Below are 17869 nucleotides of genomic sequence, written 5' to 3'. Positions count from 1 at the left end.
TGATAATGTTTTGTCTAAAGAGGTAGTATGAAAGTGTGACATTGTCATCTACCATCAGCTGTGGTGAAGAACATAATGTTGTAGTAAACAACTAGTAAATTGTTTCCATAGTATATATGTGACTCCTGCAGAAGCGTGTGGAGTTTTTAAGAGGCCAGCGGTGTTGTGGACCTGTGTATGGATCAACATGTATTAGTAGATTTGTTTTGGTTGGTACCCAACTGCAAGTGTGTAAAATGGGAAATAAGTCTTAGCTCATTAGCCATAAACGATAATACACACACTGACATTATGTGTGAATTCAATAAAGAAATCCTATTTTAATCTAGCTTGTGTACCTTATCTCATTTCAATCTCCAGTGTGGCGAGAGCAGTCGCTGTGAAAGGACATTTGGTGGGTTTACTGTATATGTATGAGGAGGACTACAGGAGTGTAATTAGTGAGGGGGAGATGAGGCCGGGACCTTAGTATGCTCCAATGAGACACTTTTCATAACTTCCTGGTGCTGTCAGCTATAAATAGACATGATGAATGGATTGCCATAGCTGATAAAAACCTTATTCAGTGAGGGCGTGTGTGTGACACACGTGACACACGTGACTGGTCTTGGTATTTATACAGTCTAGTTAAACTAATATTTGGACATTATGGAAAATACACTTGTCCGGTTTCCTGTTATTCTTTGAACTAAATATAAAACCAAAGCCAGTCACACATAAGCAGATATGTGTGCCCAACCTATCAAACTAATTCTGTAAAGCAATATTTTGATTATCATCAAGCTCCCCTTGGTTTGATGGAGCTTTATGGTGACTTTCAGCTGATTCTGGTTCACCCTCATCATGTAGGCTTATTTTGGTTAGTCTGACTCATTTTCACCTTTTTGCCATAAAGAAAATTAAACATAGTTCAAGCTCAGTTACTATGGCAATTTAATGTTGTGAGACAAATTAGATGTGCTTTATGGAGCCAAATGAACTGAAAATGAGCAAGAAATTAAATTAATATTTGGGAGACAACTTTTGTCTCTGCTGTCTAAAAAAAGTTGTGAATTTAACAAAATGTCGGAGGAACTTTAAAAAATAATAGCATTTTCTGCATAGAGTTGCTGTTACATGTAAATTGAGGCCAGATTAAAATGCATACAGTAATCACAACCTTTGTGAGTATAGAGCATACTATTCCTATTATCTGTGCATTTATATGAGTTTGTGGTTGTGTGTGTTACAGATGGAAATGAGAAGTATATACACCGTCCATATATTTAGACAGATAAAGATATGTGTGTGTGTGTGTGTGTGTGTGTGTGTGTGTGTGTGTGTGTGTGTGTGTGTGTGTGTGTGTGTGTGTGTGTGTGTGTAGTATGAAGTTTGAGAAGTCTGAATATATAGAATGAAATCTGAATATATTTATAGTCTGAATGTGTCCAGTGAAAGTCTATATATATTAAATTAAGTCTTAATATGAAATGAAAGTTTGAATTTGCCCCTCAGCCATGTTTTTTAGAGGCTTTCTGGGATTTCTTGGGACATTTTTTCCCTTTTCCTTTGGACAGATCGTCCAGGGTGTACACTGCCACTCGTCCAAGTGGTTATCGATTATGGCTGGAAGTTGATATTGTCCCGAAAAGTTCCTTGTTTTTTGTCCACTAGATGACGCTGGGAGGAATGGAGCCATAGGCTCAAAAAAATCTGACAGTAAAGCTGAGGGAACATTTATTTGCAATTAATGTATAAGCATCTATAGGAATTTATACAGCTTGCACCTAGCCCCTGCCTGGGAGTCCACTACTGACATTTTTGTTTCACATTGAACATTTTTGAAAAGGATGATGATGGCATGAAAACAATCACATCTGTTGGGCCCCTTCAACTCAGTTAAACAGTGCTAAAATGTTATTAAATCGTATTATCAATCATTATGACTAGTATAAGTTAGGACAACCATTATTACACTACATTAATTCAGGCAGAGCTTTCACTGTGTTCATCGGGGGATTCAATCAAATTCTAATTAAAACGTAGATCCCCTCAGTTCTAGTGTTTGAAGCTGCAGTGTTTGCACTCGTCTGTCACATCAGAGCCAGTGCTCAGGCGGTCCAGAGGGCCACGAGCCTGTCCCACATTTTCTCAGCCGGAATGATAAGCTTGTGGATATCAGGAGGATTTTTAATTAGCAAGTAGGAGCCTCCCAAAACAGCTCCTGTAGCACTGAGTAGCAGGCCCCGGTTTATCACCTGTAAAAAATACATTTAAAAACAAAATCTTAATTAGCTTGAATTCAGTCAGCTTTATGCACACATTTTTAATCTCTCACACACTCAAACACGGCTTTGCAAATGAATTCCTCTTTGAGAAGCATTAGCCTCAAGGCATGAAGGCCCGTCACAACATGCTTTCATGCTTTTTTTTATTATCAGTCTCAGGTTCTGGGGAACCTTCCCACCCTGACGGAACATTTGCAGCTGGTTACACGATCGACTCGTTGGAGCAGTGTAGGGGTGTGTGCCCGGCGATTCTTTACGTGGAGGACATCAGGATATCTACATATTCGGAACCATGATAACAGGCGTTCTGCTGATTGGATTAGGCACTGTCCTGGTGTATCAAAAAATTCAGAAGTCAGTGACAGCAGTAAAAAGCCCCATGAAACTGACCGACACATTTGATGGTTGGGGTGGAGATGCTAGTGCTCAGACTGTGGCCTGTTAACCGCTATTTGGATACCACCTTGGAAAAAGCTGTGAACACTATTATGGTGATTTTACACCGTAACCTGGGAAACACCTTTGAGCGAGTTGTCAGTGCACAGATGGAGGTTATTGAACACCGAATGGGAAAGATCATGGAGAAGTTGTCAGCTTTGCAGAGGCGTGTGGATCAAATTGGAGACCAGGATAGGCAATCAGATGAAGTCCTGTCTATTGGAATGCGACTGCTCGCCCTAACCATAACAATCTAATCTGCATTTCGGACCCTATCTCGGGAGTTGCCCTGGCCAAGGATGCTGCCGGAACAACTCATGCAGGAGAACCTGCTGTGTGACGCTCTGGACATCCCCCTCCTTTTTCCTTCACGGACACCTGTTGGTTGTTGACTCTGGCTGGGACCCAATCAAGGGCGTCTCCATGGCAACTTTCTGTGTTATCACGTTGACACTCTGCGGACTGAGACACTTACTGGGTAGGTGGTTGAGGCAACCCTACAGGCTAATATCACACACGCATCAATGGACACTATAAATATATGCAAAACAAAGCATATACATTTTTTTCCTTGTATGGTGAAGTAATGACCCGCCCTACTCTCCCTCTGATTGTACTTGTTGGTTGGGTTGGTTAGTTTCAACATTGCCTCCAGTACTTAGGCACAGTGGTGTTTTGAGCTAAATGCTGACATCAACAACACTGAAAATGCTAACATGCTGATGTTAAGCAGGTATAATGTTTATTTAGCATCCCTATAAGGTTTATAATATCATCTTGCTCTCTCTGACTGCAGCAGACCTTTATTTGTCCATGTAAGTATCACACTACATATTTTGTTCCACTACTGTATAGGCTGTTTCATACAGCAGTTTCCTTCTCCCACAGAGGTCATTTTGCCCTTTGCCTAGACATCAAAAACAGGTTTAAACAATTGACAGAGAAGGAAGTGAAATCCCTGCTCTCCTTCTGAAAGTGGACCATTAGCGAAGAAGCCATCAGCACAGGTCACATCAGACAGTTCTGCACGGTGCCAAGGACTAACTGACCCATTACTGCCCAACAGGCATAGCTATGTGTTTGTTGTAAAATAAATATTTCTAAAAAAAGGGAGTTTTTACTCATGACCACCGTGAGCCACATCTTAGGATATAAACCGTTTGAAGAACATAAATATTATTTACATATTTAGCTTTCATTTCCTGTATATTGTTAGCTTCAGGAATTGCACATTTGCAAAGCAATGTTTCTGTAGTTGTGTAGCTAACATCATAGATGCAGCGGTAATTAAGTCAGATTTCTGCAGAGCTACATAGTTTTTGACCAGGTTAAATATGAATTTTTTGTGCTGTTATTTTCACTTCATGAGGACAGCCCAACTGTTGATATTGAGACAATAGAAGTGCAACTTCAAAAGAGTCTGGAATTACAATACTAAAATATTATAGGTATAGAACATCCTCCAAAAAGAAAATTGTATGCATGGAGGATGAAATGAAAGAGTCTAATTAGAAGACATTCTCTCTCTCTTACTTTGTCTTGCCAATGCCAGCGGGCCACGGCTTCGTGGTACCTTGTCCTGGTGAAAGTGACCTGGAGACAGTGAAGGGCAGCATATCATATAGAGTTTGTGGTGACAGCGATCATTGCGTTTATAAGGACACTTACCATTGTGTAAAGGGGAGTTATTGTGTTTGGCATGAGGAAGTAGAGAATGTTATCAAGATGTTTCCTGAAAAGGAACCATTTGGAGTTGACATGGGCTCGCATCTACAAAATAAAACAAATACATGTGTTAGTGAAGTGTACCATCTATCCTCCATCCAATTGTGATCGTACAGCCACATCAGAATCTCCTGAAGGTTTCTACTCTGCACTAATGAGGGACTAAGTTAAAACAAAGAGCTGCATTTTTAGATCTGTAAGGATAACAATAGTGCTGAGACCAATTAGTGTCTTTTTGAGAGCATTGATTTTAATGGTCAGTTGGTTGGATGGAGCTGTCCTCTTGTCAGATGTGATGGAGAGCGCAAACATCTACAGATATTTGGAACTGAAAATCAGAACCCAAGCTGATTTTCTTCTGATTCTGAATGGCCTTTCCATTCATCTTACATACAAATACTATAGATGATATGATCAAAGCGACATCAATCTAATAACTAGTGTTAAATCAGCTGACTGGCAGTGGCCGACGCTGTTAAAATGAAAGGGAAATATTTAACACTTGAGCCGGATGTTGTGACTAATCTGCATTGTTAAAGACGGATAGTCATTACTCAAGCCATCACCAGTGGTATAATGTAACTACAGTAAGTACATCTACTCTTGTACTGTACTTCTGTGAAGTTTTGGGGTACTTGTGTAATTCAATTCTAATTTATACTTCTATTTTACGAGATTCAAAGGGAAATAAAATTAATAAAAATAACACCACTACACTTATATTGATTTCACAGATGCGTATATACACTTACAACTAATTAATGTTGTTTTGACTGGTGACACCACTAATATAACATACCTGGCTTAAACCTGCATTTGACTAAAGCAAAGGGCAGACACTCAGCTGCTTTAATCTACATTGCATGCGCAGGATAAACTACAATGGCTGCCCCAACGTGGCTTGCTATGATACAGTATGATATCCAATATGATGTATTGTTAAAGCTTAAAGCCATAATCCGTGAGATTTGAGATACGTTGTTTCTAGCCGCCTCTTTGGCGGTAAAATCTAATTGTAGGTGAGTCTGTTCTTTCAGAGCCCTCCATCTTGTCAAGGTCATGGTCACTATCCTTTTTTGTTGCTCTTTTGTAAACTTTATTGAAACATATTCACCTCTCTACTTCCGGTCTGTCCCCTATATGTTACCCTCTTAAGTCTATACACACACACACATTTTCCTATTACACTTTGCCCTCACTACAAGTCTGACTCAGAAGTTGGAAGTTCCCGATTTCGATTACAATGAAACGCAGCATAATAATTGTTTTAACTCACTCTTTGAAAGATAGTAACTTGAAAGACAATTAAATAGATGAAAATCTTACAGTTTAAATCTTTAAACTACCCAGCGGAATATAAAATTGTTAAAATTAGCTCCAACTTGATTACATTACTTTAAAATGCGTATCTTCATGCAACGTTCGTGTGATTAAAGGTACATATTAGAAATGTAATATTCTGACTATTGTAGAGGTAGTGACATGACAGCGGTGGAAGAAGTATTGACATTTCTTACTTAAGGCAAAGTAGCCAAAAGTACCACAGTGTAAAAATACTTGATTACAAGTTAAGTCTTGCATTTAAAGTTTTACTTTAAGTGTCTATTGAAGTGATGAACCCACAGAGAATTATCACCAACTCACCTCTACAGCACTTCATAGCTTCTCCTAGCTTTTTGTTTCGGTTAAGCGGCCTGCAATTTTACCATTTTGACTAAATTATACTCATTAAATAAATAAGCATTACTTCAACGTAGTTGTACATGGCCAGGTCTGCAATTGCGTGGTCATCTGGAACTCGCACTCTGGTATACTCTTGCAGTACAGCACCTGATTGGATACACAAAGGAAAACAGCCACACTTTCCTATGAATTGTCAGGTCATTCTCTCCTTTTCTCTAATCTTTGTTCGTTTCAAAAGTACTTACTGAAATCCTCATTGAACTGAGCCATTATTTCTTCAAAGACAATGCAGTCTTCAAAGCCCTGTAAAGCATGGATGGGTGAATGAGTCCCCATTTAATAATTTTCTGCCTTTTCTTCTCTTCCATTTAGTTACTTACAGCATTCATCCCCTGCCCATAGAACGGCACCACTGCGTGGGCTGCATCTCCCATAAGGACACATTTGTCTCCAATGTGATATGGGGAGCACTTGACAGACACCATGGCCTGTGCAGGCAATCGGAAATAATCCTTCTTTAGTACATCACTGCGGGGCAGAAACAGAAATAAAATAATTACAAACTAATCCTGAGCTAATAATTATGACATTTTACCAACAGCACACTCTGAAGATCTATCTAAAGAAGCTAAAACCACCATGCTGTCTGGCAAGGGGGAGAAGCATGCGTTAAGTCGTGTATGCCTGAGCACTACGAATAAAGTCAACCCAAAGAGGAAGGGAGTCAGTGAAAGCCTTGAATATTTCTACATGCCTTCCCTATCTCTCCCTCAACCACAACATACTGTTCAATTAAAACAAACCCATGTAACTTCACACTTCACTGATCATGGCCGTGGATGTTGCTGAGTCGACAGGATGATGAGAAATGTGAAAAAGTGAAAAAGTGTTTTTTAAGAATGGATTGGCAAGGTTGGGTGGCAAGATAATGACACAGGGAGAAAAAAGGGACACAGATGACAGACAGTGGAGGTGGGGGGGTCACTTACACTCCTATTAGTGGTATGGTGTCAGGGAAGTATTTCTGGAAAAACTCAATAACTTCATCTCCTGTGGTGATCTTCTCAAACTCTTCAAAGGGCATGAAGAGGGTACAAGTAAATGTCTTGTCCTAAATTGGAAAACAAACAGTGCACAGTGATGTTTGCGCTTACATCCACAGAAATTTAATTAAATTGAGTCAACTTAAGTCACCATAAAGAAAGAGCTGTTGGACTGTCAATCAGTCCAGTCTCTACAAATCAAGCTGACTACTTGTGTTCTGTTTCTAAACATGTTAAAAACAGGAGTTTGGATGCAGAAGATCTGAAATTGTTTAAAGGTCCTATATTCTTCTAGTCTTTTCTGATTATAAAGAAAGTTGAGGTGCTATATAAATACTGTGAAAGTATCAAAACGCTCAATCCACGGAGAAATGCTCACAGCCCGAAACTGTGACTTTAAACTAGATGTCAGGTCTTCTGTACAGTTGTGATGTCATAAGTATGCAGAAAGGGCCATTGCAATCATGTCCTGGCTGCAATGAGGGTGCAGAGACATCGAGAGTGCAGATGTGGAAGACCCGAAAATGCTGTCCAATCAGAGGAGACTGGGCTTTTTCGGGAGGGTTAGGGTGAATATAAGTATTTTCAGATGGACATTATGAGAAAAATAATGTGTTTTTTTAACATTAAAGCATGTAAACATATTCTTGTAGAAACCCAAAATACAAGTATGAAGTTGAAAATAAACATAATATGGGACCTTTAAAAGCACCTTTAACACAGTTGTGCAGCTTTGTGTCAAATTATTGATTTCTTTAGTAAGTAGCCATGTAATAAGCAGGCTAATGTAGAGCATATATATATATATATATATATATACACAGCCAAACTCCAGTACAAGTGATGGATGAAAGTGCACTGAGGTCGTGGGCGTACCATTATCTGCCCATCTTAGCAGGTGCTATCTATCAACATCACAACGTCCTCCTTGAGGACCTTTTAGCACTGTCGTTGTTACCATGGTATCCATAGGAGCAAAGATGTGCTAGGATTTTTATTTGTCATCCTTAATGTGTTCCTGGGAACTAGGGCAGCAAGTGACGTGTGAATGCCCTCCAACGTAAGCTCCTTGAACTTTGTCTCACTGAGGAGAGCAAAAACTGTTGTGCCGAGTCAGCCATGCAGTAAAAAATCATTGTGGGATTAACAAGGACAGGAAAGACAGAGATAAGTCTGAGGAGAACACAACTCTGCGTAAAAAGCCATTTCTAAAGAGTAAGCCTCTACTGACTATGAAGCTTGAAGATGAGGCTAATTAACACTAATTAACTATGAGGACAACCCAGAGGTCAATCATGACCTAACATTTTCTGAAGTGATTTTGCGTTGTCAGAGCTAATGGTTTAAGAATCAGTGCAGACTTAACAAACAGGAGAAAATAAAATACAATTCACACTCACCAAGTTGGGCAGGGCAATCATCATGAATGTGTTTCGAGGCCAGATGTGCAGATAATTAGGCTTCATGGCAAACTAGAGAGGATGATGATGAAAGTGGGACAAAGAAAAAGAAATAAACAAGAAGACATGTACAGTTGTGGGTCTAACACTATCTCAGCCCTTTCAATAAAAGCAGGGTACTGTACAGACGACTGACCTCTCCGTCAATGGGTGGCATGGTGAGCTCCATGTAGCCGTGGGGGATGTAGGTCTGGCTGAAGTTGAAGCGGCTGCGACGAAGGAATTGCTTGCGGATGGCAGAGAAAGCTCCATCACAGCCTACAATCAGGTCTGCCTTGATCTGCTCATTGGACCCATCTGACCTGAGAAACACAGCAGTAACATGACAAATTCACCTCGATGTACAATAGCTGACATTAAAGTCATAATCTGTGAGATTTGAGATCCCTTGTTTCTAGCGGCCTCTTTGGCTGTAAGATGCAATTGTAGGGGAGCCTGTTCCTTCAGAGCCCTCCAACCAATATGTGTGTTGACTTTTTTTTTTCTCGTAAACTTTATCAACACACATTCACCTCTCTTCTTCCGGCTCAACACCTATATGTTCCCCTCTTAAATCTGTACACACACACATGTTCCTATTACACTTACTATAAGCCTGACTCAAGATTTTCAAAACCAAACCAAATGCACTGGAGTTCAGTTCAAATGTTATCATGCTACTGCAGAGGTTTGGTGCTATTTTGAGCAGTATTAGTGGTTAAAAAGTGTTCTGCCCTGAGCTACTTAGTGTTAGCCATGTCTGTCTGCTAGCGACTCTCCAGGATTTCTCTGTTAATAGGTGATCAACGAAAGAAACTGCCTCGATGGCTTATTTGATGTATATTCATTCCAAAAAAGACCATGGGATGCCTTTACATTGGAATTACAGTTTAATACTGTATATCAGCTAAATAACTTTACTCGATTCTAACTTTATTGAAGAGGGTCCTTAACATACCGGAAATAAAACAATACCGGAAAGCAGTTGACATGTTAAAAATGAGACCTTCATGGTGTCCTAGAAGCAATGTTCCAATGCCTACGGACCTGCCACTCAGGCTGAACCATTCCTCTGGTTTAGCCTGAGAAAATGTGGTAAGTGTGGGGCTTCCGGATTGATTCAGACACATGGCTGTATGTTTGAGCTTTTCATCATGCACAAGTTCTTTTCCTCTGCAGGAGTTCACTTAAAGCCGCACTATGTCCTTTTTTTACCTTAAAGTAACAGATTCTAAATCACTTTGATGATACACCAAGTTGTACCAGGAGCATTAAGTCGCACACCACCTCTGACTTGGATGAAACAACCAAATCATATTTTCTGGAGAAGATGCTTTCTGATTTTCCCTCTCGTGTCCTCTGGCTGCTCTGCCTTGACTTCCGATGCCAAGAAGACGTTGACGGAGGAAGCCAAGAGGATGATCAAGCAAGAGGCCGCGGGACAAGAGTAAATGTCAGACTGATTTTTAGAGAGCTTCACAAAGTAAATAGAAAAAATACAGTAGATGAGTCATGTAAAAAGAGTTGAGCTGTGTGTGCGGCTTCTGTCATCCATGTAGCAGCTTCTATTAGATTTAATGGTGCAATGGGTGCACCCTGTGTATTCTGGCTGTTGGAATCGTAATATTCTACGATCTCATTCACATGTTATTAGCTTTACAGCAATAAGGCATAGATCCTTATACGATTGTAGACCAGACTATAAGAAGACACCTGGTCATGTTTTTCTATTTCATACTGATGGCTAGCTCTGAACATTTCCTGGCAAGTATGGAAGAAAATGGGCTTCACATTGCACATCGGGCCGTACTCGGTGCACATAATTATACAAGCTGGAGAGAGCAAATATGAGCTGTCACAGGTCAAGAGTTGAGGAAGGGGGTGCCAGGATTCAAAGCACACTCGCAGCTTTTATGTATAACGTGGTTTCATTGCAAGTGCAATGCATTCAAGTGTTTGTTCACTGTGGCATAACTGCACAGTAAGTCATTCTTATCTACGTTTTATGTGATTACATGTCGGACCTGCAGACATAAAAAATAAAACAACTAAATAGAACTTACGACATTTGTACATAGTTAAGGCTGAATTCAATTTTTTAAACTTTGTGATCAAATCAAACAGTTTTATGCTCCTGCATACTGTGTTGGTAATTCATTGCCTGGGTGTGCTAATTCCCACAACTAAATAGACCTGAAGGTGTTTCAGTGTTAATTGGGTTGTAAATTGTGTGTCACATTTAACTCAAGGACGACCAGTTAAAAAGCTACTTAAAAAGTCACTGCTTCAAAGACAACATGCTTATCACCATCCCAGACCTACAGGCAGTTACAAGGCCACGAGTTAACATGTGACACAGAGGGGACATGAAGCCGAAGTTAAAACAAATAATCCAAATGAGCGTGTGTGTGTGTGTGTGTGTGTGTGTGTGTGTGTGTGTGTGCGTGTGTGTGTGTGTGCATGCATGCGTGCTGTGAATACAGGGGTGCACATGTATAAAATTGGTAACTATTTACCTGGCAAAGGTCATTAGCCCTGTTTCAGCACTCCAATCCTGCAGTTTGTGATCAAAGTTCAGCTTTGTGTTTGGATATGTCTCTGCCTCTGTGGGAGTAACATGATACAAACTGAGCTTATATCACAGTTGCAAGCATGACATAACACCTGCAGGTTTATATGACAGACTATCTAAAATGCAAAGGAAGTCTGCACAGCTCTAATAAAACACAGTAAGGACAGGCTGTCAGCAAACACTTAAATCAATCCCCTGCTGAAGGGGAATGACCTCATGCAGATTAGCATGAATGTCATGAATAACAACTCAGCAGTGAGTGTAACTGGCTTTGTGAAAAAAAAAAATCTTTAGGGTTTCAAACTTTGCAAAATCTCTTGATCTCAATGTTCTCAAATGTGGCACTGATAAGAGTGACACTTCATAATCAGCCCCTTTTTCAACACGCATAAAAAATGTATCCATGCTGCACATTATCTCCAAGCGTGCACTGAGGCATGACATTGCATATTAGGCAAAACTCATGTGGCCTGAAAAGAACATTGTACGTATAGAGTTTAAAGAAACTGTAAAACACATATATGGTCGATAAGGCACAGCTCGCTAGCAAACTAAACCATTTAGGACAATTGGTGGCAGGAAAAGTTTGTTTTTTAACTTTGAGCACTGTGCACAGCTCATAAATTAAGGATGTATTGTGGGCACATACTTTAAACTTGGTTAAGATTTTAATAGAATTCAAGAATATATATTATCATACTGTCCAATATGCTATTTGTAAAAGTGGATCAGTGAGCCTTTAATGTCATAGGATACTATTGTATGTAACTTCTGGAAAAATAAAAAACACATTCTTCTTCTTACAAATAAAAAGTTTAATTCATTGCAATAAACGGTTTGGTTGCTCAGCTCAATACACTACTACATCCTAACTTGGTCTTTTATGACTAGTAGTCAGCTAAACTTAGTTAATATTATACAAATTCACGGTATACTGTATGTTGCAATTTACTGACAGTCTGTGTCCCGAACTCTACCTGAGGGCGCACTTACACTGTCCGGGCCTCGCACGAATGCTTCTTGCGTGTATACGTCATCACGCCGTAACACGTCACCCGCATTGACTGCTGTCATCGCGATGCGTTGCTTTGTATACAAATCTTTCCATAGACCTCGGAGTTTTTGTGCGTCTTGTCGACTGTTTTTGAATATTTTCATCGACCAAATCTGGAGTAAACACTCTACCTCCGCATCACACCGCCGCCATTGTTTTAAATGTCCACGCATGGTCCGTCTTTTTTATTTTTATTTTTATTTTTTTCCTATGTCCATAAATGTCGTCAGAGCCCGTGCTCGACACGTGGGCATGCTCGTGCTCGTACATGTGCAGACGTGCTTTACAAAAGCCCACCTCTCCCAAATGTCCGTGGCCGGCAAGCTGGCCGCAGCTAGGCACGGTGCGGTTGTACTCACACTGGTCAAACGAACTAGGCTTTACCCGTAAAAACTGTTTGGGCACGGTACAGATGGACAGTGTGAGTGCGACCTCATTCATTCACTCACGACACCCCAGAGCTGGGCCCAACTCATTGTTTTGCAAATCACAAGTAAGTCTAAAGTCTTTGCACTCTAGTCGAGTCCCAAGTCAAGACAAGCAAGTACCAATTCCTAAACTTTGAGATTTGAGTCCTAAAGAAGTCATAATGCTCTCTTCACCATATGTAATGTAATATTAACATTTAAACAGTTTGCATACTGAACTTGTTTTTGCACTACATAGTTTTTCTAAGTGAATGAAATTGTCATTGGTATCCTTTTTTCTTCCAACTGCCGCTCAGTTACGTAACGTCAGTGCTTCACCAGCACAGGGGGAAACATGTGCAAAGAGAGACAGATTCAGTGCATCTTACAATGTTTCTGCATTCTAACAGCACTGTAATAAATGTATTATATCAACCTCCATCACAAATCCTCTTCAAAATCAGTTTAATCAATTGTAAAACACTGTGAAAGAGCAAATTTCAAGTTATTAAGTTCCCTGTCACAAAGGGCTGTTTGACGGCTAGGTAAAGTGGTGAAATATTCTAAATATAGCATAGACTTAAACTGATATCGATTTTGTTAAGTGGGCCCTTTTTAGGTGTAAAACACATTTATCTGCTGCCCCCATTCACAGCAGTCTGTGTAAGTACTCCTGCTTCTCCAAATGAGAGCATGCCGAGCATGATCTTCTTTAGGTAATACATTGATTATGGATAGGTATCTCATACAACCCCACTTCAAAAATTCTAAACAATCCCTTTAAATTGCCATTAGATTAATGTAATGGGTTGCATGTATGAAAGGTATGAAAGGGGCTTTTTGAAATTTGAGTCTTTATGATTCAAGTTTTACGGTATTTTGTGTAGAAAAGTTGCTTCATTTGAATGTTAAATTTTCCTTTCAATTTGTCTATTATTTGGTTATTTCAGCAGACATCCTACTGCGTTCAGTCTTAATGCTCCAAGGCTACTTTGGCTGAATAACAGCAAGACACCATGTTCATGTTTTTACCTGTTAACAGCTCTTTGTTCAGATTGGCTCGGTCTACTGACAGGATGAACTGAAAGGAAAATAATCTGTATTAAAGTGCAATTTTACAGTACTACAGCTTCAGAAACAGAAGTGTGACACTGTCCATTTAAAATTGGAGCAAAAAGCCTTACACTCTGTCTCCCTAGTCAGTCCCAGTGAGATTAAAAAAAAATCTGGCAGCACAAGAATATCTAGGGTGACTGACTTTAGGGCTAATGTGTCTGAACAAGTTGTCACTTGTACTTTTCGTTATTTGATAAATTCTTGAGTCAGATAGCTGAATATTCTTTTCAGTAATTTGAAGGAAATATTAAAGATAATATCTACACTGGGGATCAAAATTAGAGAACAAATTATTATTACTTGATACTTAATACTGTTATTTTTTACTGTTCAGAATTTGATAGAATATCCGCTGTGGCTATACCACTGCTGTACTGTTCTAATATTTCAGAATAAATCCAGTATTAATACATTGTTCTCTTATTTTGTTCTCCAGTGTATATACCACACACGTTAATGAAGTCCTTTAGCAGAAAGTCAAGGTGACAAGATAATAATACTGCATGCAATAAACAATCCAATCCATTAAGATATGTTAGGTCATTACAGTGTTACACAGTGAATTGAGACATGTTGTAGCTTGTTGAAAGACATCTATCTACCTAAAAAAATGACTGTTACACTTCAGTCAGTGTATTTATCCTTGCTCTTTCTGTGTTTTACATGATAAAATAGTTAGTTTATTATTTGTCACCTTAGGGAAATTCTTTTTCACAGTACATGGTTTTCTGCAGACAGGCATTTGTAATGTGTATATGTTCACATTGTAACAATGGCACCTTTACCTGGCCTTTCTTGCCATAAGGGATTGGGGACTGTTTCCCACTCAGGGAATGGATCATTCTTGCATGCATGGGGATTCCCCGGGAGACAATCTGTGGAAAAAAATATTAATAAAAGGGGGTCAGATTTTTAAAATGATATACTTTACATTGACAAATCCGTAATTTCAGTTTTAATTATGATCTAAGTGGAAATGGTAGCTTGCCATGAACCTGGTCACCCAGTATCTGCCCTTGAAACTCTATGTGAAATTGTACATTTGTGCCTAATGTGCTCAGTGCAGCAAATTTGGACACACAACAAAAATTGCTGAGATGCCAGAATAAAACATCTTGGGTGGACTGCAACCAAAGAGAGAAGGGTGGACAGATTCCCAAGGGCCGCCCACATATCTAGTATTTCATTATTAGAAATATATATAAAGGGTTAAAAAAGCTAAAAACTATATATATATATATAAAGGGTTTCCTCCAGCTTACCCCAATTTAGGCTTATAATGTGTGGTTTAAGAGAAATTATAAGGTAACACGGGCAGGAATAATGGATGACCTGCACAAGTATATGCTACCTGTTTGTTTCTTCCCACATTCACCATGACCCTGCAACCCTGATAGAAACTGTATCCACTTTATTAGTAAAACAGTGAATTTAATCAGCATACCTTCTCCTCCATCCCAACATGCTTCAATGCTTGCCGGCCTCTATGAGACAAAGCCAGGTTGATGCTTCTTCCCTTCACAACTTTAGCTTGTCGGATATCTGACCAACATCGGACACAAAAAGTTAATCTTACCTTTGTGAAAGTTTGGTTTTCAGTTGTAAAAGCAATGTGTTTTTTTATCCTCCCTGTTCAGGATTACTGTCATTTTAATGTGTGGGTCTATTCCTCAGAGAGGGGAGTTATGTGAGAATGTTAAGTTAGAAAAGAGAGATTTGAATACTACCTTCCCGAGTCTCAAAGACCTCTACATCAAAGCCTCTTTTGGCAAAGAAGCAGGCATTCAGTGCCCCAACCTGAAGGGTGAAAGGAAATAAGGACAGTTTATCGAACATCTTGGAAAAACCCTCTGTGATTTACATTGTAATACCTACATAATTATCTCTGAACTAAACAATATCAACACTATAGGTTACAAGCATGCCTAAACACTCTTGTAAACTTTTTTCATTTCCCCCCACACAAATACACATCTGCCTGCATCAAAAAGGAGCTCACTGGCCCTTTAAAAGAAGACAGTCGCCTTGGTAAAAGTCAAAAGATCAAAAGACAAGAGGCACAATGAATATACAATTCACTTTCATTTTCTTTTCTTACCAAACCACCTCCCACCACAACCACTCTTCTCTTGGTTGATCTGCCGGTTGAGTCCTCCATCCTGCTGAAGTTCCTCTGATGGTCTGACTCCCTCCCCGGCCAGTTCAGTGTGATTTACAGAAGTAAGTTAGTGGGTAATGATTTAAAAGAGGAGGAGCAGAGTAAGTCCCATGCATGTCACTCTCGAAATCAGTTCCCCTTTCAAAGCAAACAGAAACGACAGATAACTGAGGAATCTCTGAACAGCGAGTTATAACTCGCTCAGATGCCCTGTTGAAACACGTTAACCAGACACACAACTTTTTGTTCTTTAGCTTACTTGATTTTGTGGAACAAAATTACGTCACGCTTGTCTGTAGCCAGTGCTATAGGTTTTCAAAAGATCCCAAAGTGATTGACCTACCTGTGTCTAGTCATTAGGCCTAACAGTAAAAAGAAAGACAAGATCATAACAGCCGTACTGTAAAATAGTGATATAAGGCGTTACTGTAGGTCTGAAATGTCATTGAACAAGTAAAGAAAGCTGTCACCATCTAGTGGCTGCGTGGGGACAGTCATTTTAGGGTCTACAACCACAACTGATCATTTCTTATTAATATGGTCCTTCTTATGGGTAAATATCATATTCACTGAGCCAATGGATCTCATTTCATTTATGAATGATTTCAAATGATTTTTTCAGCACTTAGAAAATGTACTCCAGTAAAATTGCAAGGTGAGGTGGAAACAATATGCGCTTTATTCTTTAGGTTTTTTTTTCTCCTCTTTGTAGTTTTTGGTTCTGGTCCTATGCCAATGATCATGATATTTATATTTATATACATATTTCTTGTTTTATAGCTCTACGTGTGTTTGTATTTTAAATACAGCATAAATAACCTACATTTTTAAAAGGGAATGTTATTTATCTTATTAAACAAATATTTAACAGTCTTGATTTTCATTTTACACGTATAATTGTGGTTGCATATTCATAGTCATTTCCTTTAATGTCCAAAGTAAATCAATTTAATTTTTATGTATTAGTCCTCATGCTAGTGGGCCAAAGAAAGCAAAGTCCATCTATTTCCCTCAAAAAGAAAATGTTTTCATCATTCGCTCAGTTCTTCTTCCTTCTCTTCTTCTTCGTTTTTTTTTAAATAAAATGTTGTGTCTATGCAATGGAACAACTGTTTTCTCTGTGTACTCCACATCATTCACAACCATATTCATACTGTTTCCTGTATCCAGTACAGAAATCTACAAGACTTACCGTGGCTACCTTTACTAGTAAATGTAAACAATCAATGTACAAACAACAGGACAGTACAATACCATGACCTTAGATTATTTTGCCTCAGTTGCATTCATTCTCTGATTGGTGTAACAGCTGGTCCTGTAGGACAAAGCTCGATAACCGATCTGATGCCATAGTCTGATACGCTTAACGTAAAAGGAAATCCACACGCAGGCTGACTAATCGATTTTAGAACAAATGACACAACATTATTTCAGAAATATTCGAGACATTTTGCCGCGTGTCAGTCACGTTAACTTTGACTGTCTCATTTATAGACATTATCGTTATCACATGTATCAGTCGCTGAATTCATCGCATGATTGACAGCATGTCATGTTGAATCGCGTTCTGGTCTGTGTTCGACCACTTTAGTCTTTTTAAATATGGCGCAGTAAAACCCAAGGTTTGTTTTTCACGGGCGCAAAGTAACTGTTATGTTTAAGTGCATTAACCGAACGGCCCAGTGTACCAGGTACCTATATTCAGCAGGCAACGGTTTCTGTCGTAACCAGGGTTTTAGGTAAGTGTCTTCAGGCAAATGTCGTAACTTTTTGTTAAAATGTATAGTTATTTTCACAGCACACGGTAGGCTAACTTAGCTGGCTAATGTTAGCGAACTGAAGCCGGTTTGTTGCCCTGAGTTAAGTCCCCGAGCTACTGAAACTGTTAGCTTTGTTGCTACTTAGGGTGGCTACGACGGTTTGTGTTCGTTGTTTCTGTATCATTTATCTATTAATACATTTTATAA

The 17869-nt window shown here is 39.2% G+C and overlaps 2 protein-coding genes across 4 annotated transcripts in view; one reads left to right on the top strand and one right to left on the bottom strand.

Moving 5' to 3' along the window:
* Window positions 1-1768: 1768 nt before the first annotated feature.
* On the bottom strand, window positions 1769-16256 carry kmo (kynurenine 3-monooxygenase). 2 transcript variants are annotated; one of them, XM_083922608.1, is made up of 16 exons: window positions 16162-16256; window positions 15843-16040; window positions 15472-15541; window positions 15189-15286; window positions 14530-14619; window positions 13661-13709; window positions 11112-11199; window positions 8753-8918; window positions 8557-8628; window positions 7103-7224; window positions 6494-6641; window positions 6359-6416; window positions 6178-6260; window positions 4374-4475; window positions 4239-4298; window positions 1769-2237 (listed from the first exon to the last, which is right to left on the bottom strand). In XM_083922608.1, the coding sequence occupies exons 2-16, from the start codon at window positions 15900-15902 to the stop codon at window positions 2091-2093; spliced, it is 1413 nt and encodes a 470-aa protein (XP_083778734.1). In that variant the 5' UTR covers window positions 15903-16040; window positions 16162-16256; the 3' UTR covers window positions 1769-2090. The 2 variants fall into 2 exon arrangements, with proteins under 2 accessions (XP_083778734.1, XP_083778735.1); XM_083922609.1 differs by having other exon boundaries at window positions 15843-16178.
* A 1252-nt stretch (window positions 16257-17508) lies between these two features.
* The window catches only part of ide (insulin-degrading enzyme), a 33064-nt gene continuing 32703 nt past the window's right edge, over window positions 17509-17869 (top strand). For both annotated transcript variants that reach the window (XM_083922593.1, XM_083922592.1), the window contains exon 1: window positions 17509-17641. In XM_083922593.1, coding sequence (XP_083778719.1) covers window positions 17556-17641 — 86 coding nt within the window. In that variant the 5' untranslated portion in view covers window positions 17509-17555. The remainder of the gene's footprint in view (window positions 17642-17869) is intronic.

Source organism: Echiichthys vipera (assembly GCF_963691815.1).
Source record: "Echiichthys vipera genome assembly, chromosome: 11".
NCBI lineage: Eukaryota > Metazoa > Chordata > Actinopteri > Perciformes > Trachinidae > Echiichthys > Echiichthys vipera.
Note: the sequence above shows the minus strand (reverse complement) of the source record. Positions and strands in the feature narration are given on the sequence as shown.

Bases quoted from the DNA above. Each gene is read 5' to 3' on its own strand.
- kmo (XM_083922608.1), bottom strand. From the start codon at position 15,902: ATGGAGGACTCAACCGGCAGATCAACCAAGAGAAGAGTGGTTGTGGTG. The intron at 7,225-8,556 runs GTGAGTGTGAAT...TTTCCAATTTAG, and splicing joins TGATTGCCCTGCCCAACTTG to GACAAGACATTTACTTGTAC. The intron at 6,261-6,358 runs GTAAGTACTTTT...GTATCCAATCAG, and splicing joins TCAGTTCAATGAGGATTTCA to GTGCTGTACTGCAAGAGTAT.